At 41.3% G+C, this 26,721-nt stretch overlaps 1 protein-coding gene across 2 annotated transcripts; it reads right to left on the bottom strand.

The window, feature by feature from the left end:
• Positions 1-7,062: 7,062 nt before the first annotated feature.
• Positions 7,063-26,333, bottom strand: C11H11orf97 (chromosome 11 C11orf97 homolog). Of its 2 annotated transcripts, none has more exons than XM_072726199.1 (4): positions 26,166-26,333; positions 21,496-21,600; positions 11,409-11,534; positions 7,063-7,358 (listed from the first exon to the last, which is right to left on the bottom strand). In XM_072726199.1, exons 1-4 carry the CDS (start codon positions 26,275-26,277, stop codon positions 7,354-7,356), a joined length of 348 nt encoding a protein of 115 aa, XP_072582300.1. In that variant the 5' UTR covers positions 26,278-26,333; the 3' UTR covers positions 7,063-7,353. The 2 variants fall into 2 exon arrangements, with proteins under 2 accessions (XP_072582300.1, XP_025849108.1); XM_025993323.2 differs by lacking the exon at positions 26,166-26,333 and adding an exon at positions 25,769-26,027.
• Positions 26,334-26,721: the final 388 nt, after the last annotated feature.

Raw genomic sequence — 26,721 nt, 5'->3', positions numbered from 1 at the left:
CAGCTAAAACCTCAGTGTTTTGACCCAAGGTCAGCCCTTGCAGGTGTGCATGTGGAGCCAGACATGGGCCTTGAACTCACAACCCGAAGATCAAGACCTGGACATGATTTGCTATCACATGAGAAGTGGGTTTCATAAAGCCCAAGAGGAGGAGTGCAGCTGGCCCTCTGGGCAAGGAACACAGTCAGACTTCTGCATCTGCTTCTTTTTCTACCCTGCCACCACCCTCCTAGGTCAGCTGTCTGTATTTCTCCAGGTCACTGGCAAGATATACTATTCTCTAGTTCCAGAGTTCTCCAACAGCAGAGTCTGATGGGCAGATTTTGAATCTCAATTTTAAATCTTTGGCAGCAAGAATCGACTGAGCCATCTTGGGTTATATCCACCCTGGTGAAATTAGCTACGGCCTTAAACAGTCCAGAGTGGTGGTGGTCAGTGGGCTGGGGGGTGGGGAGGGGGAGGGAATCAGGGATAGGGTGGTGGGCAGTTCTTGGAGGAATGTCTTTATAAGCTGAGTGTTCTGGAGATGGTTTGCCAAAACTCCCATGTTTGTTTTGTTTTTCAGTAAATAAAGACAACCAAGGAAAGAACTTCTTCAGCCTTCCTACTATCTCCTTAAATAAATGTTTCCTAATATCTAAATACTTGAAAACAACTTATTATGAAAAACTAAACATAAAAGTAGAAAAAAATAGGGTGAACCCCAAATTCCCTTCAAGATTCAACAATTGTTAAGATTGCCCACATATGCTTCTTTTAACCCCGTTTCTTTTATTTCCAATACATTTTAAAGTAAATCCTGTATGTCATTTCACTCCTATATAATTCGGCGTTCATCTTAAAAATACAGACATTTTCTTACATAACCACAATGCTATTACCAGACTACAAATTCGACAAAATTGTCCCTAGCCTTTCTAAACCACAGCCCATGGCCAGCCTGTGTGGCTCAGCAGTTTAGCATGGCCTTTGGCCCGGGGCCTGATCCTGAAGCCCCGGGATCGAGTCCCACATCGGGCTCCCTGCATGGAGCCTGCTTCTCCCTCTGCCTGTGTCTCTGCCTCTCTCTCTCTCTCTCTCTCTCTGTCTCACGAATAAATGAATAAAATCTTTAAAAAAAATAAGAAAATAAACCACAGTCCAATTTTTAAAATTAATTTTTTAATTAAAATCAAATTTTTCAATTGTCTCAAAATTATCTTTTTAAACAGGGGTTGTTTGAATCAGTTATGTAAAGAAGGTCTGAACATAAATCTCTTTTTTTATCTCAATAGTCCCCCACAACATTTAAACTTATTTAATTGACTTGTACAGAAACTGGGCCAACCATTCTGTACCATGCTGCACATTCTGGACTTGTCTTCTGCCTCCCAGTGGTGTCAATTAACTTGTCCCTCATCTCTGTACTTCGTTTAAAGATAAGTTGCCTGTGGCTTGAATGCATTCAACTCTTTTGATAAGGATATTCATAGAAAGTTGTGTGCTTCGTGTTGTGTCAGAGGAGGTGGCACACGAGGTCTTCATTGCACTCGTGTGGTGGTGTTTTTTTTTTAAAAAACAAACAAACCAAAAAACAAGCCCAATGTGGAGTCACTTGTTTCTTGAGTCCCAGATAGCAAACCAAGACTTCACTTCTAACTTAATTGCAGTTTCTGCCCCTCCCAGTAATATGACCAGTCATATCTGGAATAATCAACCAGTCAATCTGGAATTACCTGATCAATCGATAGGCACTAGTGAGGTCATCTGCCTGGTGACCCTTACCCTCCCCCAAACAGAAGGCTACAAAATACTTTAAAATTGTTATTTAAAAAAAAAACAAAAACAAATCTTCCTATTGTATGATTTTTATCTCTATAAATATTTTTGTAAAACAAATGTGTTAATAAGAGAAACCAGGAGATAAACTTCTTTAAAAGTAACACTAAAAGGTTCTTTCAAAAAAATGTCCCATCTCATGCAACTAATAGTTTTTCCAATCATTTTGGCTTTTTTATTTTCTACTTCTAATCTTATCAGCTGTGTGACTTACAGATACTTTGCCATGACTACTTGGCCAGATTAGGAAGTAGGGTGCAAGCCCTATGATATCAAATCATCCTACAGCAACTTCTTTAGCCTGAACTTAGAAAATTCAAAGGACTTTCTGGGCCAGAAGCATAAAAAATGAAAACTAAAAGTGAGCAAGCTGCAAACGTATCTGGGAAAAAAATTTTTTTTAAAATTTCTGACATTAGACTTTAGTATATTTATATTTCATCACGTATTAAAATGGGGATGCCTGGTTGGCTCAGTTGGTGGAACATGCAACTCTTGATCTCAGGGTTGTGACTTTAAGCCCCACACTGGATGTAGAGATCACTTAAAAATAAAATCTTTTAAAAAGTATTAAAATGGCTATTGATTTAAGATGGTTATAAATTTCTATCACTTTAAAAAAGTGTCCTTGTAGGGAAGCCTGGGTGGCTCAGTGGTTGAGCATCTGCCTTTGGCTCAGGGTGTGATCCCAGGGTCCTGGGATTGAGTCCTACATCGGGCTCCCTCTGCCTATGTCTCTGCCTCTGTCTCTCTCTCTGTTTCATGAATAAATAAAATCTTTAAAAATATAAAAAAATTCCTTGTAATTTTGGTTTTCAAAAAGTTTTTATTTAGAAAGATGCTTATTGAATTAAAAAAAACAGCTGTATCATGTAATAATTTTTTATTTTTTAAAAATATTTTATTTATTTATTTGAGAGAGAGCAAGCAGAGGACAGGGAGCCTGACCACTGGGGCTTGATCCCAGGACCCACAGACCATGATCTGAGCTGAAGGCAGACATTTAACTGACTGAGCCACCTAGGAACCCCTCATATAATATTTTTTAAATCATCTCCTGTATTTGGCATTTAGATGGTTTCACTTATTCACTCTTATACATAATGCTGGCATGAAAAACTCTGTACAGGAATCCATTTGGGCAGATGCACAATGGGGGCAATGAGGAAGAGAATTTAACCACAGAAGGAACCAGGACCCCCTAGTAAAATAAGGGCAGAAACCCCAGTAAGGAAACAGCCATATGATTAGTACTTGGTGGTGTTAGCAGCTGATCAGGAAGTGGGAGGCTCAAGCAGAGCACCAGCCCAGGCCTCAAGGTTTAGAAGAAACCAGGGGGAGTTTGTTTATTGGACAGCAGGAGAGTAGAAGTGAGGAAGGAAATCCCTGTGTACGAACTTGAAAACCACACTGGGAGTTCAAGTGCAAACAGGACATCGTTTCTAACAGATGAATAACAGTTATACTCCCCACCCACTACACTTTTTGTGTGGCATCTTAGCAAACATGCAAAAATGATGATGGCAAGAATTTTTAGAAGGTTGAGATGTTAGATTTATAAGAAAAGTGAATGCTTTCCCTGACTCCAGGTGGTTTAGAGTATTATATTTCTTGACTAATTTAAAATATAATCTGTCCAGTTTTAGCCACTGGCCCATAACACCATTTTTGAAGTAGCCAGTGATGAGAGAGTTCCGTAAACATGTTGGTGGCTGGAACTGGTTTATGTCTAGAATTTCTAGTGTGCATTTGCTGAATGGAAATTTTTATATTAAATCTGGAAAAGTTTGGATCTTGACTTAAGAGATTATTGACTATTTCACAGTGTAAATATTTTTAAGTAGGGGAAAGGACATACCCAGTCAACAAATCTTTGTTGACTTCACTTGATTTATTACATTAAAACTGAGAAATGAACTTTCGATCTGAAAAAGGTTTTAAAAGGAGTTTAGCCTAGAAAAGGAAGGAAAACAAAAGGTATATAACCAGAATACTGGAAAAAATAATTTTTTAAGGGGGCAAGAATAAGTATTATGACAGTTATGTATAAAATGAAAGACTGGAAAAACTCAAATGTCCAGAGTAGAGTGATAAATGCAAAAATTTAGTACATATTTTAAAATGTAATTATGTAAAATTCTATTTTAGAAAACACTAATTTGAAAAGATTACCCCCTTGTTTTTTTTTAGTTCAAAAAGATTTTTATTTTGTGATCTGTGTCAAACTGTCTCATTCTCAGTGCAGGTGATCCCTCCTCTCCAGGAAACAAGAATGGGAAGAGGGGAGTCTTTCATGAGGTCTCAGCCCCCAAAAGGCCCCAGGGAAATCCCACACAGATCTGAGAATTGATGGGAATCCCAACAAAGACTAGGGTGGGTGAAAGGCAATGACAAGAGGGGTGTTGGTCACCAGTCAGGAAGCTGGGGGTTGGAGAACCCTGTCCTTAGCCCTGCTCAGCTTTGGGGCTGCCATGTGCATGATGGAGAAGGAGGAGTGAGAAGATTTCCCTCCTATCTTGAAGCACCCCTTGTCCAGGCATGGCTTTGACTCCGCTCAGGGCTCAGGTGAGAGGAGCAGGAAATTGTTGTGGGCTGGCTACTTCATAAGGTGCTGCTGCTGGTGGCCCGGAGTCCAACACCACGGACAAACTGCTCCAGTAGGCCTCCAATGGCACCAGAGGGGCTGGGGGCTGCTGCTCGAAGCCCCACTGTGCTGCTGTATGCGGCCAAGAAAGCTGAGCGTACTTCCTGCAGCCGAGTCTCCCGCTCACTTAGGGCTGCAAGCAGACAACTGTTAGGGGCTCATCCGGGAAGCTGAAAGGGAGAGAGGAGTCTGTGTGCAGGACAGCCCGTTCCTGAATACTGCCACAGCCTGTTACCATGTGCCAGCTGCCAAAGTCTGTGGAGAGAGAGGATCCGGGCAGGGGATGGTCCACTAGACCCTAGATTCTAGACTGAGAACTGGTCCGTGCTGTTTTTATTTTTTATGCCATAATTTTAGGATCAAGTTTACTCACCATTTTTCCCCAGCTGCCTCAGTGACTGGGCACTCGGAGGCCTTGGTACAGGTTCTGGAGGACAGCAACTCTGTGAGTGCCCAATGCGATAATGTGACTGGAGACCTCGGAAAACATAAGTGCCTTCTCCACGGTGCAATTCAGACTTCAGTCATCTCCAGCAGTCAAAAGACACTTACCCTTAATATCAGATAGCCTTTATATTTTAGTGAAGAAACAAGTTCACAGGTAGGGAATATATGTTTCACTCAAATTTCTATGTTTGGAGGAAAAGCCTTTTTATGTAAAATATTTAAATTTATATAAGAAAATGTTAGAAAAAGATTTATGGGGAGTGTATATAAAACTTGCTTTATTGCATGTGGCCGGGGAAGTCCAAAGCCTTACACTCTTAAAGTAAGAGTAGGGCCCCTTCGTCTTCAACATCAGCCGTGCTGTGTCTCATGTAAAGTATCTCATCTGCTGCTGATCTGTGGAATGAAACCTCAGAGGAGCCCGGTGGGGAGGGGGGCGGGCAGGAAGTGGGGGGAGGTCGGCCTGAAGACTCTATTAAACGCACCCTGTTGCTGACCACAACAAAACAAAACAAAACAAAACAAAACAAAACAAAAACACCGGGTTTTGTTTTTTTTCTTTTCTTTTCTTTTTTTTTTTTTTGTCAGGTGGAGTGAATAAGGTCACCCGCAGGGCTGGATCCTGTCTTTATTCCAATTTTTGGTATTGGGGCATCACGGCAAACCTTTGAGAAGACATGGTACCCAGGTTCAGAGAGGACACTCACAACCTCCAGCAGCAAGTGGGTTTGATGGTCTTGAAAGGTCAGGAACTTGGCAATGAGCTGTAAAATCCTTTAAGAGGCGTTCATTCCCTTTGACCTCTTAGCAGCACCTCCAGCAATTGATAGTAGGACAAGATCTGAGCATCATTAAGAGGTGTCTCATCAGTATCATGGAACTCTTCAGAGTTCAGAAACACCCCTTGTTTATTGCAGCATTATTTACAATAACCAAGATAGGAAAGCAACTTAAGTGTCCATTGGCAGATGAACGGATGAAGAAGATGTGGTATATGCACACAATGAAATACTAGTCATAAAAAAGAATGAGATCTTGTCATTGTGACAAAATGGATGGACATAAAGGACATTATACTAAGTAAAATAGAGAAAGACGAATACTGTATGATTTCACTTATATGTAATCTAAAAAACAAATAAAGCAAAAATAAGCGTGTAAACACAAGGAAGAAATTAGTGGTTGCCAGTGGGGAGGATGGGCAAATGGAAGAAGAGGAATGGGAGGTACAGGTTTCTAGTGATGGAATAAGTAAGTCACAGGGTGAAAGGTACAGCATAGAAAATATAGCCAATGGTATTGTAACACTGTTGCATGGTGACAGATGGTAGCTACATTTGTGGTGAGCTTAGCATAATGTATAGAGTTGTGCAATCACTCATATTGTACAACTGAAACTAATGTAACATGGTGTATCAACTTTACTTCAACCAAAAAAAAAGTTATATTTTAATGAATGGGAAATTGTATGATGTTATGTTAAAAGGGATAATAAATGTATATACTGTACAGAGTGATCTCAAACATGTAAAATAAAACATATGCAAGGAAAAAAGAATAAAAACATATCAACATGTTATCAATGGTTGTTTCGGGGACTCAAATTCTAGATATTTTTTCCTTTACATTTCTGTTTCCCAGCTTTTCTATACTACATAAATATTACTTTTGACAAAGGATAGGGGAGAATTTTTTCTCCTTCCTCTTAACCTCTGTTTAACTCAGTAGTATTAGTAAAAATCCTTTTTTAGATCTCCATTAATTTCCTGGCTACTTTCTATCTACTGGACAAATTCTCAAGAAAGTTGAACTCTACCAAAACTATCATTAAAATGGTTGTCTCTGAGTTAGGAACTTTTCATTTACATCATTCATTTAGTAATTTATTTATTTGTAAGAACACTGTCAATAAATAAACTTGTAAATAAATTGTTGTTGTTGTAGTAATTAAGTAGGCTCCATGCCCAACATGGGACTTGAACTCCTAGCCCTGAGATCAAGAGTTGCATGCTCTACCAACGGAGCCAGCCAGGCATCTGTTTGTTACTGTTTTTTGTTTTTTGTTTTTTTCCAATGGATGAACATAACTATACTATAGTGAAGGATTAAGGTTTATAATGCTTACCTTGAAGTAAAGACTCAATACACATGCCTTTGTTTTATCATGTTTCACATATTTAATAAAATATGCTGAATTAGAAACCCAATGTATTCCAAATGTGTTAACTAAAAATACGTATAATATTCTTCTTCATTGTTTCCAGGTGCTTAGCAAACTTTACCAAGTCTTTTATTGCCCTGGATTAATTTATACATAAGAATTAATACCAATAATAAGAATATACATTTTTTAACACATCTTAAACTGTGAAACAAGCTTGGGTTCTCTGATTTGCAGACATCAGGAGAATGAGGTTTCTTCTCAATGGAAAAATGTATTCATCTTATCCTAAAGAAAATAGTGAATAAGTAAGTGTTTACTTTAGGGAAATGCTCTTATTTTTTTTTTTTAAGATTTTATTTATTTATTCATAAGAGACACAGAGAGAGAGGCAGAGACACAGGCAGTGGGAGAAGCAGACTCCCTGTGGGGAATCCAATGCGGGACTCGATACCAGGACCCCGGGATCAGGATCTGAGCCAAAGGCAGATGCTCAACCACTGAGCCATCCTGGTGCCCCAGGGGAAGAAGTGCTCTTTAATCCCAACCCCATTTTAATCTAAATCTGATTTAATGTTCCCAACAGTACTTCATTTGGTAGAGCAAAATATAAAAGCCACACCAGGTGATCCAGGTAACTCTGGACTGGCTGCTCAGTCTTCCAGACCCTTGTTGCTCAGAGTAGTGTCCTGACCAGTAGCGTTGGCATCACCTGGGAGCTAGTTAGAAAAGTAGAATACCAGGGGTGTCTGGTGGCTCAGTTGGTTGAGCATCCAACTCTTGATTTCAGCTCAGGTCATGATCTCATGGTTTGTGAGAGTAAGCCCTATGTGGAGTTCTATACTCAGCGGGGAGCCTTCTTGAGATTCTCTCTCCCTCTGCCCTCTGCCCTTCCCTCACTTGTGTAAGCATGCATGCATGCACATGCTCTTTCTCAAGTAAACAAAGTTTAAAAAAAAAAGAAAAAGAAAAAGAAACACAGAATTCCAGACCCCACCCCAGACCTACTATATCAGAATCCAAATTTTAGTAAGATACCCATGTCATTTGTAGACACATTAAAGCTTGAGAAGTATTGGGCTAGACAACTTCAGTTGTTGTTATATGCCACAGAACAAGAAGGAAATGATAAAAGGAATAAAACTTGTTAGTATGATGAAGATTATGGATGCTTCACAGTTTCTAAGAGAAACATGTTTTAGAACTAAAATTGGATGATCATGATTCTAAATTTAAACTTTAAATAATGTGTATTAAATGTTGGAAGAGTCACAACTACAATGACTGTGTTGTTCATGAGAAAGAGAAAAAAAAAATGCACAAGTTAATAGGAAAAAGATGGCCCTGAGACTGGCTGAGTCATCTAAAGGAAGTATACTTTACGGGAGAAGTTCCTGGAAATATTCTAATCCATGGAAAATCTGTCTTTGAAAGCATCAGTTCTAAGATGTATATGAAATATATGCAACTTTTCATGATTGACACACTAAAATCAATAGGTTCCATTGCTTTTTTCCACTATTGTTTGCATTCTATTTAGCAGATTCAAGTAGGGAAAATGTATACTCTTGTGGAGGGAGAGACTTATGTGCATTAGCAGCAAGATGATTCTGAACATGTAGTAGGCAGCCAACATATACTTTCTGGACAAAAAGTGATTGAGTACCATGCTAAGTGTATGGTGGTTAGCGAAAAAGACATGGTTCATGCTTCCATGGATTTTCTGATAGTGCATGAATTACTCTTGATCGATTTTTAAAAATTATCTGTGGACCTTGCTCATCTATAATGTATCTGTGCCTTGCATCTACCTTTTTTATTGATAATGAGAAAAGTCTAATTCTTCATTATCAATCTGATTCACGTAGATTGATCAGTTGTGATTTGTGAGCAGATAGTTGGAGTGCATATGGCAAAATGCAGCTGATAACTTAAGAGAAATGAAGCTAAGATATGTAACTAGAGCAGTTATATATTGTAACATAATTACTGTTGGAGCACCTGGATGGTTCAAACAGTTGAGCATCCAACCCTTGATTTCAGCTCAGGTCATGATCTCAGGGTAGTGAGATTGAGCCCTGCATTGACTCTGTGCTGGGTGCACATTCTCTGTCTCTCTCAAAAAAAAAAAAAAATGTTTATAACATGATCACTGAAGGTGCTTGACATGGGCTGTAGATAGAGGCCTAGAGGCTGCTAGTGTGGATGAGTGAAAATGAGTGGGAGCAATGAACAAGCCTCTCCTAAATTGTATGGATGAAAATAATGCAATTATGGTCAAAGTTTTTTAGATTATATGTCCCCACCTGAAGAATTTGGTCATCTGGACTTTTATGTATTCAAATGAAAAGTAATTTGTTCTTCAAACCAGTCTTATAATACAACATTTAAAAATAATTCATTTTTAAAATGAATTGCTTTGTGAGTTTTCTTGCAATGATGCATTTACCCACTATAAATAGAACCTGACAGATTGGGTGGAAAGTTGAAATAAACAGTCCCCAATGGGCAAGAAGCCCAGACTTGAGTTGAATCAACCATTACTTCAGGACACTGCTATCTTTGTGGATTTTGAGTGTAGTCATCTCCCAAGTTCTTTCTAAACCCTCATCCCTCAACCTTGTGCCAGGTAAGTGACCACAAACACTGGTTCCACCCTTTTTGTCCAGGGACTGGATTCTCTGCCATGATGACCCAGGGGTTAAATCATCGTCTCAGAAGTCAGACAGACACAGGTTTGTAGTTCTGGCCTTACTGCCTCCTAGGCACAGGATCTTGAGTAATGTAGTGTCTCTATGCCTCAGTTTCCTCACTGGGAAAATGGAGATTAAAACTCTCATTTTATGTGATCATGTGGATTACAGAGCTATACAGAACACTTACTGTTGTGCCTGGCACATGGTAAGAGGTGGCCGCTACTACTTTATTATTGAATCCAAATCTCCATACTGGTTCCTCTTTGCTACATGAATCCCCTTTAGTAATAAGTTCTTGTTTTGTTTTGTTTTTTTTTCTTTCTTTGACTTTGTGTCTCAGCCTCTTAGTGACTATATTTTCTCCCTACTAAATTCATATCCTAGAGGCTGCCTGCCAGGAGACCCTTCTTTGTGCCACTTTTTCGGAGCCCTCACCTCATTCTAGGCTCAACAGACACCCCCAGCTCTCGGGCACAGTTTGGCTCATAGAGGCAATAATATCTAGTGGTTAAAAGCCACTGGAGACTGGCTGTCTGGGTCCCAATCTCAGAACATGCATCTGGGTAAATTGTTCAGCCTTTCTGTACCTCAGTTTCCTGATCTATAAAATGAACTGTATAGGGATGCCTGGGTAGCTCAGTGGTTTAGTGTCTACCTTAGGCTCTGGGCGTGATCCCCGGTTGGGGTATCAAGTCCCACATAGGGCTCCCTGTGAGGAGCCTGCTTCTCCCTCTTTTTATGTCTCTGCCTCTGTGTGTCTCTCATGAATGAATGAATGAATGAATGAACAAATAAACAAATAAATAAATATTAAAAAGAATAAAATGAATTGTATCTGTTTCATGTGATTGTTGTTATGATTAAAGGGATTATTATACATGAAGAATCTGGAATAATAAGTACAATAAAGCATTTGCTATTATGTGTCACTTCTTGGGTAAAATTACCCACACTTGATATTTACCCACTTCTCGCTTTTCATCCTAGGGTAACCTCCCACTTGTAGAGCTACTTCAAGGATTCGTATGTCAGGTCCCTAGAGCATCTGGACACTGCTTATGCTTCCATGCCAAGACCCCCACTTTCTCCACATCCTGCCACCAATTTCCTGGCAGACACTAGTTATGACAGTGAGGAATGAATAATATTTTGTTCCCATCTTCAAGTCTGTGAGGAACAGTGCACTGGGCCCAGGTGGGTGGCCTTTTACCTCAAATAGGGAGAAACTAAGGGAGCCAGGCAAAGTAGTTGCCTGATTCTTCCTTACTTCTCTCATCTTCCTTTCCTCGTTTCCATTGGTAAGCAAAGATGAGGGGGGGAGGGACCATGCAAGGTCTCTCCCCACCCAGGCTGGCTGTGTGCCAGAAAGGCTTCCTTGCATAAAAAGTAGAGTCCAGAGTGTAACTCAAAGAGCATAAACTTCTATTGTATCCTTGGGGTAATTTACTTAGCTGAACTGTTAACTGTTTGAGTTCCATAAGGAGGTAATGTGGCTAAAGCTAAAAGTAACTCCAGAGAAGCAAATCAAAAGAAGATTGCATCTTGACCAAGCACTTCAAATAAAGCATGTACCCCTGGTCTGGGAGCTAATCGGCACACTCAAGGCTTTCAGCAGAAATCAAGAGTATCATCAGGATCTTACTTCTTAGCCCTCCATGCCTCGAATAGTACGTGGTTTGCGGCAGCAAACTGTTTCTGCTCGGCAGTCCTGGCTTCAAGCTGCCCACAGGGAGATTCCTTTTAATGCTCCAAATCCTTTCCAGGGCCACTGTCAATATTTTTAGAAGCAAGATGACAATTATTAGCTTAATTCCTATTTAGCACCAAATGTTTTAGAAAGTATTTACTGGGTGATTATTCTTTTCAGTCATTTGGGTGGAGGCTTATTTTGTTTGATTTAATCAAACCACCCAGGGTCTTTGGCATTTGTTCAATTCCATTCATTCAGTTATTCCATAGGCAGTTAAACCTCTACAGTGCTATGAGGTCTAGATTTTTTTCAATCTATTTTCTAGATTGAAAAGTCAACATAGACACAAACATATGTAACAAAGCACAAAAGGATCAGAAATAAATTAGTTAGTATGGACACTTCATGCAGTTAACCCTATCTGATTCTGATTTAATTCCTTAGAAGTACAAATATTTCCAAAGACAATATAACCAAAAGTTACCAAATTAATTCATCAAATACATTCAACAATCTTCTAAAAGACTGAACTGGATTGAACTAGATGCTATTTAATCACTCCTTGAATGAAACAACAAGCTCACTAGAAAACAACATAGATAAATACTCGGAAGGCGAAGTCTACACATGGATACAAAGCAAACTGTAGTCTTAAATTCTGATGCCATTCAGTGAGTATTGTTTTAGTTATTTGATTTGTACGGATTGTCCTCCATATCCTAATAGTACTTACTTAGCTCTTGGGAGTCAGCTGACAAGCTTTTGGTGAAAAGCTATCATGTAGAAAATTGTGGGGGCATCTGGGTGGCTCAGAAGTTGAGCATCTGCCTTTCGCACAGAGTGAGATCCTGGGGTCCTGGGATAGGGTTCCCCATCGGGCTCTCTGCAGGGAGCCTGCTTCCCCCTCTGTGTCTCTGCCTCTCTCTCTGTGCCTCTCATGAATAAAAATATTTTTAAAAAAAAGAAAATGTGACCCAAGTCAAGTAAGATTATTCAGGTTAGTGCCATACATCGTTTTTAGCATTTCTGAAGCTGCAAATTATAATGCCAAATATTCTCCACTGATCTGAGACTGCCTACTGGTTACCGTGCTAACATCGGATATTTCCCTAAAGGATTCTGTACCATGTAGCGATAGGGGTGCAGTGTTTGGGTTCAAAGGGATCTGGGGTTCGGTCTTTGCTTCACCACTTGCCAGCTGTATGGCTTTGGGCAAGTTATTTAACCCACTGTGTGTCTGTTTCCTCAGCTTTGAAATGGGGATAATATCTAGCTCGAAGAATTATCATAGGATTTGGATATGAAGTGTTTTGCACACAGTAAATGGTAGCTATTATTATTTTTACAGGGACAGTGGTTTCCTGTCCAAGGAATGGACTCTGATTCCATTTCTGGAGGCATAGTCAATGGTCTGACTCACCAGTGGAATGGAAACTCTCCCTCCCCACTCCTGGAGTAGCTGAAGCTATCTGGCGGGGTTAGTTCCCCACTTCCCAACAACCTATCTTCAAGGAAGACTCCACAATCTCCTGTCAAGACCTGACAAAGCTTTTTTTTTTTTTTTTAAGAATTTATTTATTCATGAGAGACATAGAGAGAGAGGCAGAGACACAGGCAGAGGGAGAAGCAGGCTCCATGCAGGGAGCCCGACGTGGGACTTGATCCTGTGTCTCCAGGATCAGGCCCTGGGCTGAAGGCAGACGCTTAACCGCTGAGCCACCCGGGCTGCCCAAGACCTGACAAAGTTGAAGCTGTTCCTTGTATCCAACCTAAATCTTTCCCCACCATTCCAGCCAGTTTCCTCTTCTTCTATCCTGTCTAGAGACAGAAACAGCTGCTCTCCAACCTCTGGATAATAGCCGCTCAGATTTAGGAGTCCACAGGTATTTATTGCATGCCTCTTGGTGTACAACACCAAGTAAGAGACCGAGGAAACAGGTTTGGATTTGTTCCAAATTGAGAGAAGTTCTGGCAAATGGAAAATAGTTTGAAATCAGGAGGCAGAACTCTGTAGAAAAACCAAATCCAATCAGAAAGGAAAAAATCACACTGATCTAATCAAGCTGTGCTCTTTCAAATGCATCATAGAAGTTTACAACTTAATAGGGAAAATACCTCGAATGTAAATGCAGATGCTCAGATTTTTTGAAAAAAATCAAAGCAAAACATAGGTATGTATGCGTATTTACTCAAGAATAGAGGCAGCTGAAGAAACCAGCATTACTTTGATTTGATAGGATGTTTGGGTGATGAAGTTACAGAAGGTGATATGTTCAACTGGAGAAAAAGAGGTCTGGAAAGAAGCACAAATGGCCTCTGAAGCACCTTCTTCAAAGAGAAAGCCAACTCCCTCCGCTCTGGGCATGTGCATTCCAGGAGAAGGAAGAAAGACAAGGAGGGGAGAGAGCCAGGGAAACCACAGTGTTGGCACATAGTCCGGAAAGGAAAGGGCAGCAGGCACAAGAGGGATCAAAATCCCCTCTGGAAGCTCAGAATCTTCTGGAGAGTCTTCTCTCTTTGCTTCTCGGCCTCCACCCCCTTCTACTCAGCAGCCTTTCTAGGTGTGTCTTTATCCTGAATGTTAAAGTTACAAAACCCTGACCTTATGCTAGAAATTTTAGCCAGGGGGACCTGGCCTGGTCTTTCAGGGAAGGTAAACTCACCCTTCAAAAATATTTTTGTTCCCTTCAGCTGTCTCTGGCTATGAGAAATGAACCTTAGAGTTTGAAAAGCTAGTTTGGAGCTATATCATCCATGCTTCCTTTGTGTAAACATGGCCAGAGATTTGACCACAGGAAGAAAAATGTAAGTAATTTAAATTTATCTTTGGTGACTTCTAGGCTCTGTAATTTTCTTGACATGCCTTTGGTGTCTAGTAAATTCCTTTTTTATTGTAGGTACACCAAATATTTTTGTTGAATGTATTAATGAATAGCAAACCTACCCATACTTGCTGAGTGATGTTTTCTAAATTGGTACTAAATGTAATAAATAAACCAGATTCAAAATTAAATTTTTATGCATTCAGGACATAGAATGTAATGGATTTGGCAGGACACTTTTGAAATTCATTGAAAAAGGAAATGTTGTATAAGAGAAAACTAATACATTTTACTAATCAAATTTTTCATGATTACTAGAATCTCTGCAGGTTTCAGCCAGAAATGTATAAAAGCCCTTGCAATTTGAAAACATTAAATTAGAACATGAATTTAGGGGCACCTGGGTGACTCAGTGGTTGAGTGTCTGCCTTTGGCTCAGGTCATGATCCCGGGGTCCAGGGATCAAGTCCCTCATCAGGCTCCCCACAGGGAGCCTGCCTCTCCCTCTGCCTGTGTCTCGGCCTCTCTCTGTGTGTCTCTCATGAATAAAAAAATAAAAATCTTAAAAAAAAGAACATTAATTTATTTCCACAGAGTCATCTACAGAAGTTCTTAGAAATGTAGAAATAATTTCAAGATAAATGGTAAAATGAAAGCAATAGTCTGGGGCACCTGGGTGGCTCAGTCCATTAAGTATCTGCCTTTGGCTCAGGACATGATCCCAGGGTCCTGGGATCGAGTCCTGCATCAGGCTCCCTGTCTGTTTCTCCCTCTGTCTGCCGCTTCCCCTGCTGGTGCTCGCTCTCTCTCTCTCTCTCTCTCTCTCTCTCTGTCAAATAAGTAATAAAATCCTTAAAAAAAAAAAAGAAAAAGAAAAGAAAGCAATAGTCTGATAATGCATGTCTCACAAGCTTATCTCTCTTTTTAAAAAAATTATAAGGAGGGGAAAATCTTTAGGGAATCACTAAGAATATGTGAATGATGATGGTAGCTAAATTCTTACTTATCTAAAAAATTCCATAAATTGCCCCAAATCCCATTCTCATCTGACAGAAGATTTGGTCAGAAAAGGCATTTGTTCATCAGGATGATGAGAGCCTTTCTGAGTAGATCCCAGACCCTGTTCTTATCTGATGGGAACGTGTCATCCTCTGAAGCCCGTTCTACCTCCAGTTTGAACCTAAAATGAGGCAGAACCTGGAAAAGATTGTGACAACCTTTCTTCTACTGAAGAGAATACTATTTGCTACCAATACAACTTCAAATCTTTTTTTCCTCTCAGAAAACATAAGCTTATGTTTTCAAAGACACAGTATAAGCTAAGAGCAAAGACACCAGCTTCTGAGAAGCCTATTGCTCCGTGTGACAAAGGGGAATCACTATACCTCCCTGAGCCTTAGCTTCCAGATCTGCAAAATAAGAAGAATAAGAGTGCAGGGTCATTGCAAGGATTGGGAGAGATAATCTGTAAAAACTGAAAAAAAATTAATAATAATACTTATTATTATTACCACCATCACTGTAGACACCCTCCACCCACCCCTACCCCTCAGCCGACCTCCAGTGTCTCACTGAGCCCACCTATCTCTGTATTAGGAGCTGGGAAGGAATCCAAATCCAGAAGAATGGACTTAGGGACTCACAGCCCATTTTTCCTGTGGTCACTGATGCCATTTTCTAAATCCAAGCATTGGGTACCAACCACCTGGAACATTTTGGCCATGTCAGTGTCTTCATAGTTCTAATTAACCACTGTCACAACACAACCACCAGAACAGGTAGGATAGCTCATTTAGCTGAAGGTCCCAGAAGATCAACAACTCTTTTTCCTGAGTCCCCCTATCGCCACCCAAACAAAAATATCCCAGAAGAAATGTAATGTCTGCTCTGTTAAACATCCAGAAAATCTAACTAATGAATCTTAGACTTTTTACTTATTTCAAGAAACCCAAGGAAAAGAAAACTTTGATCTTTATGCCACTTTCATTCAACCAGAGGAAACAGGAAAAGCATAGGAAGAACTGAAGTCCACTGCTTCTGGGCTCTTCCATGATTGTCATCATTAGTTCAGTCACAAAGAAAATGCGCTTTAATTTAAGTTGCTTAATTTCATACAAATCCCCCTCTTAATAGATGGTGTCAGCTCTTCGGCAAGTTCACCCATACTTGGCTATGGGGTCCAGTGTTTTGGTGCTTTATCAATGGTTGGGAGAAAGTCCAGTCTGGACATTTACTGAAATCTCACTTTCATCAATCAGATTGCTGTGAGAGAATATGGACTTGATCATTTAAAAATTCAAACAAATCCAGTTAATGCATACATTGCTACACAAATATGCGTGGATGCAGGCATATACCTTGGGGCCCTAGAATTTAGGTAGACTTGTGTATAGCTAAGAAATAATATATATAATCTATAGTCACAAATTATATATATAATATATATACATATATACACATACATATATACACATGTATACATATACATATATACATATATACATATGTGTATATATGTGTGTGTGTGTATATATATATATATATATATCTTTCTGTCTGAGAGACGCCAGGCAGGTAATATAAGAAGTAAAGCAGGTCAGGGGTAAGAAATAATTGGCTCTCCTACTCTTTTAGTTTTTTCCACTCTTGTTGGAAACACGGATACCAGAGAAACACATTTTTTCCTATTTCCACCATGAGAGGACGAAGTCTGCAGTGGACGTGTGAACATAAATAGTTAATGATCTGCTCCACCTGGCTGGGGAACTTTGTGTGTAATGAGTAACAGAGTGAGAAGGCCAGCCAGGGCAGCATAAGCCAACTCCAGTCACTGCTGCCATGTGTGAATGTCAACTTGGTTGTCACATCTTGCTTTCTCTTCCTCCTTCACCCAAGATATTCTAGAAATCTAGATTCATATGTAAAAAGTCCTAATTTTTTTAAATGTTGACAACTGGTTTGTATATTTAAAATATACAGTGCAGAACAAATAAATATGTCTATAGGTCTGCAAAATGAACCTGACATGGGGGACAATAGTTTGGGATCCTGAGCCAAACTAAGATACCCCTGACAACCTAATTAAATGCAAGACATGGTGATCTGGAGTGGGTATGGAAGATGGCTCTGTGGTCTTGGGTTTGGATATTATGCCATGTCATGCATTTGGAGGGTGATATACAGAAAGGAATAAGTTGAAGAAAAGTACAAGTTTCATTTTGGACATGTTGATCTTGAGTACTTGCGGGACAGCCAGTAAGAGATATGTAGCCTGGACACACAGGCTTCAGACACAGACACATCACAATGAGGTAGTGGCAGAAACCATGTGAATAGCTGATATGATCCAGGGAGAGCCAATGGAACAAGATTAGAAGCCTGCGGGTAATACCCTGGTAAACATCAATATTTGGGGATGAGTGTGAGTGAAAAGAAGTTCTCAAAGGTGGATGAGAAGATATATCCAGAGAAGAGAAGAAGGACATTTTAATGTCAAGGAATTTGAGAGAAAAACAAAGTTTAAGGAAAGAATCATCAATTATGTCAAGTGGTACAGAAATCTCAAGCCAGCCAAGGGCAGAACAGGACTTAAAGGACTTCGTTATAACACATGACTGGAAATACTATAGTGTGTAGAATGCCAATGGGATTTGGGGTCAGACCTGAGTTTGGAATCCGGTTCTGCCACTTACTTACTGCATAACCTTGGACAGTAGAAACCTCTTAAAATTTCAGTTTACTCATCCATAAAATGGGGATCATAATACCTATATCACATGGCTTTCATGAGAATTTGTAGTAAGCAAAATCAAGTCCCTGCCCACATGTAGCTTATGTTCTCATGGACAGATAGTCAATAAAGAAGTACACAGACAAATATATAATTTCAGGGAGTGATTTAAAAAAAGCAGATAGAAGAAGGTGGTATAAAAGATTAGAATGAATTAGGGGAGTGGGTAGTTTCGACTTTAACCTGGTAGAAATGTTCCTTCTGAGAAGGTGACGTTGGGCTGAAACTTGAAGGAAGAAGGAGAAAGACATGTGATGGTCTAGGGGAAGTAGAAAGGTTCTGAGGTGAAAATGGATTTGGCATGTTCCATAACATCAAGAAAACTTGTGTGGCTAAAGTGAGGTAGGAAAGTATAGGAGCTGAGTTCAGAAAGGTGAGCAGACCATAGGATGGGACTGAAATCTAGACTAAGAATCATTAAGAGCCATCTGAGGATTTTGAACATGGAGGTGTGTACATTGATTTATGTTGTAAGAGATCCCTTTGGATTCTGTGCAGAGAATGGATCATCAGGTTGGCAGTAGAAGCTGCTAGAGGATGCCACTTCTGAGCTTGCAAGAGATGATGGGGGTTTGGACAAGGTGGCAGTTGGGGGGATTTAGGATGTATTTCCAATATAGATTTGACAGGATTAGCTGAGGGACTAGATGTGAACTTTGGCAATTTGACTTAAAGGTGTTTGGGCATAAGCAACGGAATGAATGGTGATGCCATTTCCTGAGATGGGGAAGAGCTGTTGAAGAGTGGTACAAAATAAGAGTTCTGTTCTGAACATGTTAAGTTTGAGAGGCCAAGCAGACATCCAGATAAGACAGTAAGTAGGCTTTTGGGATTTGAGGGGAAAAGCAGAGGCCAGAGTATAGATTTTGGGGTCATTAGCACAACAGGGCTACATGTGATCACGCAGGGAGTGACTATAGATGGAGAGGAGGGCCTGTGACTGAGCTCCCCAAAGTTTAGAGGTGAGAAGGAGGGAGAGTTAGCAAAGACAACAAACACTAGTACCAGCAAAACCAGGAGCATGATGATCTGGAAGCTAAGCTGACAAAGTGTTTTCAAAGAGAAGGAGTAGGGACGCCTGAGTGGCTCAGCGGTTGAGTGTCTGCCTTTGGCTCAGAGCATGATCCTGGTGTCCTGGGATCAAGTCCCACATCAGGCTCCCTGCAGGGAGCCTGCTTCTCCCTCTGCCTGTGTCTCTGTCTCTCTCTGTGTGTCTCTCATGAATAAATAAATAAAATCTTAAAAAAAAAAAAAAAGGAAGGAGTAAACAATTATATAGATGCTGCAGAGCAGTTGAGTTTGAGGAGTTTCTGGATTGTATGAGACTTTCAAGATCATTGGATTTGATCTTTAAGGGGAACACCATTTACCATCTGCAAAAGAACAGTTTCCCTGGACTCATGGAAACAAAACTCTACTTACAATGGGGGAAGGAGTAAACAAGAAGTGGAGGAATGGTGCCAATAGGTCTAGTGTACTTTTAATATTTAGGAAGAGCTGCCATCAGAGCCATACAAGTCAGCTATCTGCTTTTAACGTTTTATGCAGAATTCTGTGTGTTTGTGACTAGCTGTGTTCTCCATAAAGAGAAGCCCAAGCTTTCATCACATATCTCAAGGAGTATGTCACTGAAAATCCTATGTGGAAGGTTTTAGTGGCTGGCCCAGAGCTGCCAACACCCTGAGACTAAGCAGGAAGCATGGATCTCTAGGTGCTAGTGCCCTGTTGGGGCCAAGGACACAGGGCTTCCGGCCCTTTGAATTTTTTTTTTTTTTAAGAACGGAAAGAGAAAGAAAATTAGTAGTTTGTTTTCCATAAGTAAAGCCCCTTTAAAACTTAAACTTACAGAAACTAGTCTGAGTTTTAAAGGATTTTCTAGGCTAAAAGAGCACCTCTGTGCGACCTCTGGTGGATGTTATAAAAATGCAGCCCAAGCATTTCCATTTTATACAAAGGATAGTTGAAAGGATTGCTTAGAAAAATGGATTTTTATAATCACTTAGATTGTCTCACAATCAAACGTATCCAGTAAGAATAATACATCATATAATGGTATATAAATTATAAATTCATAAGTGTATAAATGAAAGCAACCCCAGAACAGAATAATATAAGACTTAAAAATTATTTTAGCCACTAGGGAAATAATACATATGGGTGGGGTTTGGAGAAACAATTCAGTGGGTCATTCTGCATCTGCTCATAGAGTTCAAAATAAACTTCATAGATTCCTTCCAGACACAGTATGAACAGAATTGGCCATTTTTTCAGTCTCTCCTTTTGGAAGAATGGGCAATACAGAAGGCCTAACGTGTATTTGCATGGCTGGTTTTGCAATGGAGTGTGGGCATATAGGTCATAGAGTCGGAAAAAATGCACCTCTGTGCATGCAGCATCTTCTTTTAGGAATCCCTAGAGAATCTGGGTCCTAGCTGCTGGGGATTCAACAGTCCTCCTGAGAAAGTGTCAAGTTCTCGGAATGCAGGAGTCACATGTTACAGTTCTTTTCTTTCTTCAGGAATGCTGGTGCCCAAGAGCTTTCCAATAAAAACCTGATGATTTGAAAAGCATGTGTGCCTTGTAATCATTAAGAAGGAATTGTGAAAACAAGGGGCTCTAGTAGTTGCAAAATAACATCTGTGAGGAGGGTGCCTGAGTGGCTCAGTTGGTTAAGCATCCAACTTTTCACTTCAGCTTGGGTGTTGGTCTCAGGGTTGTGAGGTCAAGCCTGAAGCTGAGCTCCACAGTGGCTGTGGAACCTACTCTTAAAAAAATCCCAGGGATTCTGGGCTTCTAGAGTAATCTTACCTCAAATGAACATCAATGCCTAGGCCATATAACCCATAAACTATGTGTATATGCAATAAAATCCTTGGATGATTTGATCTATGTAAATGACTTTGATTCTTCTGGGTCAGTGATTTTCAAATTGGGTCCCAAGACCATCAGCCTGAATATCAACTGGGAACTTGGTAGAAATGCAAATTGTCAACCCCCCACTCAAGAACTCCTGAGCCAGTTACTCTGGGGATGGGTCCCAGCTATCTGCTTTTAACAGGTTCTGAGGGAATTCTAATGAAATCTAAACTTTGGGAACCACTGCTATTATTCACCCCTATATTGATAAAGATTGAAGAAGTTATTGTGCTTTTCTGGACAAAATTCTACTTCTCACTAAATACAAATAACTCCACTAAAAATGTGGGATAGCAATGTAGATACTGATACCTGGCTTGTTTTTTGTTTTATAAATATAAGCTTATTTGGACACAGGCAAAATAATCATAAAATCAGCTCAAGAATTTCCCAAGGGTCCATTTTTCTTTTGATAGTTATGGTTTTGTAATAAATAAAATAATCACACTACCATCAAATAGGTAATTTCATATTCATTTCAGACATATACTTCATTTGTCACTGAGATTACCTGCAGGTGGATTTTTAATGTGGCACTCATCTCTTTTAATATAAAGTTCTTCTTCTAGTACTTCCTTAATTCTCTTATGTGGCTCAGAATACAAGAATTTCTTCCCTATAAAGACATTAATAAAATCGGTTACTTATGACAAATTATGCTGTATTTTCTAGCCATTATGCCTACATGAGTAACTATTTCTTAAAAAGACACATCCTTAAGTACAAACAGCAGATGATCCACCCTGCGACTCTATTTTGGAAAAATCCCTTCCACTGTAATTTTTGGTTCTTTTGAGACTTTACACTTTCACATAATTCCTGAACTTCCATGATAAATTCTAAATACCTCTTTTAGGTATTATGAAGAAATATTTAGAGTTTCCTTAATTAGTTTCAAGGAAACTCATTTATTCAATACATCCTTATTAAAGATCTACTTACCTTGGACCGGACATTTGGCTAGGGGCAGAAGTCAAGCAATGAATAAGACAGATGTGCACACAGGGCCTACAATCCAGCTACATAACACAGAACAACCTCAGCGTTATTTAATCACCATTTTGAGAGATAAACCTGAATTGCAGTAGTGAATCACTTATAGACAATGACTTTTTCCTGGTCTCTAAACCTGGCCCTATAGGACATCACTGCTTTGTGAAGGATTGGTTTATTTGTTCTAAGTACCTTAACAATCTGCTCAGTCTCCATCTCCAAGCTCTGTGCCATGTGACACTCTTCCTAGCCTCTCCTGTCAGGCCCCCTCTCTTGCTCTCTGGGCTCCATCGTGGCCCTTCTGTCAATTTCCCACATCACAGCCTATGTATGTTCAATTTTCTGCCTGAACTGCCTTTCCCCTAATATTTTTCCCCAGGTAACTTCTATTCATAATTTAAGTCTAGGCTTACATGTCAGTTCTTTGGGGAAACTTTCCCTGACTCTACAATCTTGCAATGTTCCTTGTTACTTTTTCTTATAGTACTCTCCTCTCTTCTCTCATTTCATTTATTGCAATTTGTATATGGCTTCATTTGCTTTATATGACATCATTTATGTAACTATTAGTTGAATATATGTCTTCCTTTCTTCCTTACCAGACTGTAAATACCATAGGGCAGGGATGTTGTCTGTTCCGTTCATCAGAGTCCTAGAAGAGAATCTGGCATAGTAATAGACCAAATGTGTGTTCAAGAAGAACTCCCTGTTGTTAAAGTAGACTATTCTTTTGATGAATGCCAGTGCAGCCTTGTGAATGTCAGGGAACGAGTAGTGATAGTCTTAATACTCAAAAGCTCAAGGCAAGAAACCATGGGAAACCTAATCAACCAAATACTTTAGCTATTTCAGATAGGACTTTAAACTCACAATGGCAGGTACCTCATCTTTTCCAGACTAACCAATAAAGAATCACAAGTGAATATATTTGACTCATGTACAGACTGGTCCAAATGGGATAAGAGACCTGCTGCCTCTGGCTATGGCCATGGGTCATTCCTAGTCATGAAGACTCACACACCCGCAGACACAAACAAGGTAGAATTAGATATACTTTATGCATCTAATTTTTTCCTGCAAAAGTTAGGAGTCATTTGAATGTGGATGGAGGTTAGCATTACTCAAGCTTAACTTTGGTTTAAACTTTTTTTGGTGGGCAGCCCAGGTGGCTCAGCGGTTTTAGTGCCACCTTCAGCCCGGGGTATAATCCTGGAGGCCCGGGATCGAGTCCCACATCAGGCGCCCTGCATGGAGCCTGCTTCTCCCTCTGCCTGTGTCTCTGCCTCTCTCTCTCTGTCATGAATAAATAAAATCTTTTTTAAAAATAAAGATAAACTTTTTTTGGCTAAATCATGATCTTAAGGCAGAAAAGGGTTTAGGAAACATGGCTAAGAAGGAAGAAAATCCTGTAATAGATGAATAGACCAGAAGAGATCACCTGCTCTAAGTTCAAGTCCCTTGATGAATTTCAGCCCTGCTGCTACAAGAATTTACAGAGGAAATCACTAAAGGTTTTGAGGAACTATGAGAAATTGGAGTAGTAAAGAGCTTAGTATAGGCAAATACTCACTCTTCCTAGAGGGAGGGAGGGAGGGAAGGAAGGGAAGGAAGGAAGGAAGGAAGGAAGCAAGAAAGAGAGAAAGAAATTCTACAAACTCTAACATAGCAGCTTGATGTTAATTCTCACCAACATTTTGAGTCAACAGATGGCTTGTGAGTACAGACGACAAGGAGCAGTGATCACTAAGTGTTAAGGACTACTAAGGACAATATTACTCTAAACTAAACTGCTTTCTTTTGTTAAGAGATGATAAATAATTGTTATAATTTATTGAATGCTACCATGCATATATAATCAGCATCTTACATATATTATTTCTCTGTTGCAAATCACTCTATGAGCAGGTATAATTATTTCTATCACATAGTTAAGAAAGTAACTCTCAGGAAACACAAAACTAGTCATAAAAATTAAAAGCCATGCCTACCTGACTCCCCCAAACCCAAGTTATACTAAACTAGCTAGATTAGGAAGATGTCGTAGCCACAATGTACCTGCATTTCAGCAAGGCATTTGATAAAGTGTATTTGTAGGAGACAGAATGCCCTCACCAAAGATGCTGATTGACAGGTCAGGGACTTCTAGAGACTCTCCTTGGAACTCTTGCAACTACCATATAATTTGCTAATTTGGATATAGGGAGGGACTGCCAGTAAACTCACCAAATGTGAGGATGGCACAAACTTGCTGAATGGCAAACTCAGGATGCAAAGGCCTGCTTCTGGAAGGAAGTGCTAAAATTCATAGAATGGTATTGACGGGGATAAATATAATGACTTGTATTTAAGATTAAACAAATTAACCGCATAAATAAAAGATAGAAAAAGCCTGGATTGGGCAGTCCGGGTGACTCAGTGGTTTAGCGCCACCTTTGGCCTGGGGCCTGATCCTGGAGACCCGGGATTGAGTCCCGCATCGGGCTTCCTGCATGGAGTCGGCTTCTCCCTCTGCTGCTCTGGCTTTCTCTCTCTCTGTCTGTTTCTCATGAATAAATAAAAACAAAATCTTAAAAAAAAAAGAAAGAAAGAAAAAGCCTGGATCAAATGTTTTCAATTGGACAGCAGAGGAAAGAGAAACTAAGGGTGTCACAGACTGCATTTGTTATATGTGTTATTAATATAATGTACCTGCCAAAACAGCTAATTGATACTGGGTCCATTTAATAGAAGTAGAATGTTCAGATCGAGGGAGGTTATAGTCCTTCCCACACTATCCTACCCTGATCATGCCTAGAATACTGAATTCAGCCACATAATAAACTTGAGAATGTTGGAAAGGGCTAGCCAGCCTGGTGAGAGTGCTACAAAGTATTTTAAAGATGATCCTAAAGTCTATGAAAGATTTGGTGGCTATTCAAAGAGCCACCTCCATACAATTTAAGAATGTTTTACTGGGAAAGGACCACATTTCACCTATGTGTATTTCAGACCAGATCTGTGATTAAGGAATAGAAGCTACAGAGAGACTGAAAACTTTTTGAAAAAAATTTTTTTTTAAAAAATCAAACAGGTACTTCATGTGTGTGTGAATAGCCTGGCTCTACTCAGGCTGAGGCCCTAAAAGGAGGTTCCCTGGGAGACCCAGGCAAGAATGCTATATGTGCCAAACCTGATTTTCTGAGTTCCTGAAAGTGTGGACACCTGCCTTAATTCATCACTTCTCTGCAACTTGCCCAATATCTGGCAGGTAGTAAAGACTCAGTATTTGTTGACTTGATGAGTGGACGATTAATCCCACCTTTGACTCCCACAGGACTCCACAGGGCTAAAGAACCTTTCTTTTTTAACATCTTTAATGGAAAAATTCCCAGACAGAATTTTAAGTCGGATTAAGGACTTACTTAAATATGCCGAATACTTCAATATCCTGGATTTAGTTTCTCTAAGTAAGGCCTCCGCATACTTGATGACAATGAACGGAATGAGGTATCCTAGTCCTACCGGGGCTGATGCTGAGGGAAGAGGCCCTTTCTCTAGGAGACACTGGTTCTGCGGCTCCTTAAGGAGGTGTCCGGGGAGCAGGCCGTGTGGCCCCCTGAGGCAGGGGAGCTGAGCCGCTTCAGCCCCGCCCCCGCCCTCCCTCCTGGGGCCCGCTGAGCACAGAGGGAGCCGCTCCAGCGCCAGGCTGCTCCCTGGGGAGGCAATCAAGGAGGCGAGGCAGGAGGGCTAGAAGCTGCGGGCAGTTCCTCTCTGGCCTATTATTTTCCCCATCATCATTCCTTAACACCTACTGTAACCCTGTAGAGCGCAAGGGCTGTGAAACAGGAGTCCATGGAGTGGGTCGCCGGGGGGCTCGGCGGTTGGGCGTCTGTCTCCGGCCCAGGCCGTGATCCCGGGGTCCTGGGATCCAGTCCTGCGTGGGGCTCCCTGCGGGGAGCCTGCTTCTGCGTCTCCGTGTCTCCCACCGACACAGGCACACGCCCAGGCGTCCGAACACACCTTCCAGGCAGCGCCACGGCCCATCGGGCTGGAGGCTACCTTCCGAGACGGGCCGAGGCTTCCCGCCGCCCAGCGGGCCCGAGCCCGCCCCGGCCCCTGCCCCTGCCCCCAGCCTCGGCCCCCGCGGCCCGCGCGCCCTCCCGCCCGCGCCCTCCCGCCCGCGCCCGCGCCCGCGCCCGCCGCGCTCACCCTGGCCGCAGGGCTGCTGGGGGCCGCCGCCCGGCTGCCCGGGCTGCCCCCCGTCGCCGCCCGCCTCCCGCGCCGCCCCCGCGGGCGCCACCGCCGCCTCCTCCCGCCTCATGCCGCGGGGTCCGCTGCGCAGCCCGAGCCTCCTCCCGGCCGTCCGCCTGGGAACGCCCGGCGTCCCGTTGCCATAGCGACTGCGAGCCCGGCCTCCCCCCGCGCTCTCCAGGGCATCTCCCAGGCCGCAGGTGTCCCGCGCCCCGCGCGGCGCCCGAGTTAGGGACGTGCCATTCCCCCCTCCGACCACGCTAAGGGCTCTGCGGGACTCTGAACGCTCGTTTCTCCCTCCAGCTTTGCGGGAGCAGCTCTGCTATTCCCAGGCGGGGAAACCGAGTCAGAACAGCTGAGGGAACTGTCCGAGGCCGCAGGCCCAGAGAAGAGACGAGAGGAGAGACGACGGCCGGGGCAGGGCGGGACGCGGCAGGCACCCGACGGGTGAGCGCCCGGGGCCACACAGCCCCACTCCCTGCGACACACAACGTGAGCACAGAAACGAGTGTTG

Source organism: Vulpes vulpes, chromosome 11 (assembly GCF_048418805.1).
Source record: "Vulpes vulpes isolate BD-2025 chromosome 11, VulVul3, whole genome shotgun sequence".
Taxonomy (NCBI): domain Eukaryota; kingdom Metazoa; phylum Chordata; class Mammalia; order Carnivora; family Canidae; genus Vulpes; species Vulpes vulpes.
The sequence above is the reverse complement of the archived record's forward strand: the minus strand, read 5'-3'. Positions and strand labels throughout refer to the sequence as shown.

Bases quoted from the DNA above. Each gene is read 5' to 3' on its own strand.
- C11H11orf97 (XM_025993323.2), bottom strand. From the start codon at position 26,000: ATGGGCCGTGGCGCTGCCTGGAAGGTGTGTTCGGACGCCTGGGCGTGT. The intron at 21,601-25,768 runs GTAGGTGTTAAG...ATGTCTTTATAG, and splicing joins TTGCGCTCTACAGGGTTACA to GGAAGAAATTCTTGTATTCT. The intron at 11,535-21,495 runs GTAATCTCAGTG...AAATATTGACAG, and splicing joins CATTAAAAATCCACCTGCAG to TGGCCCTGGAAAGGATTTGG.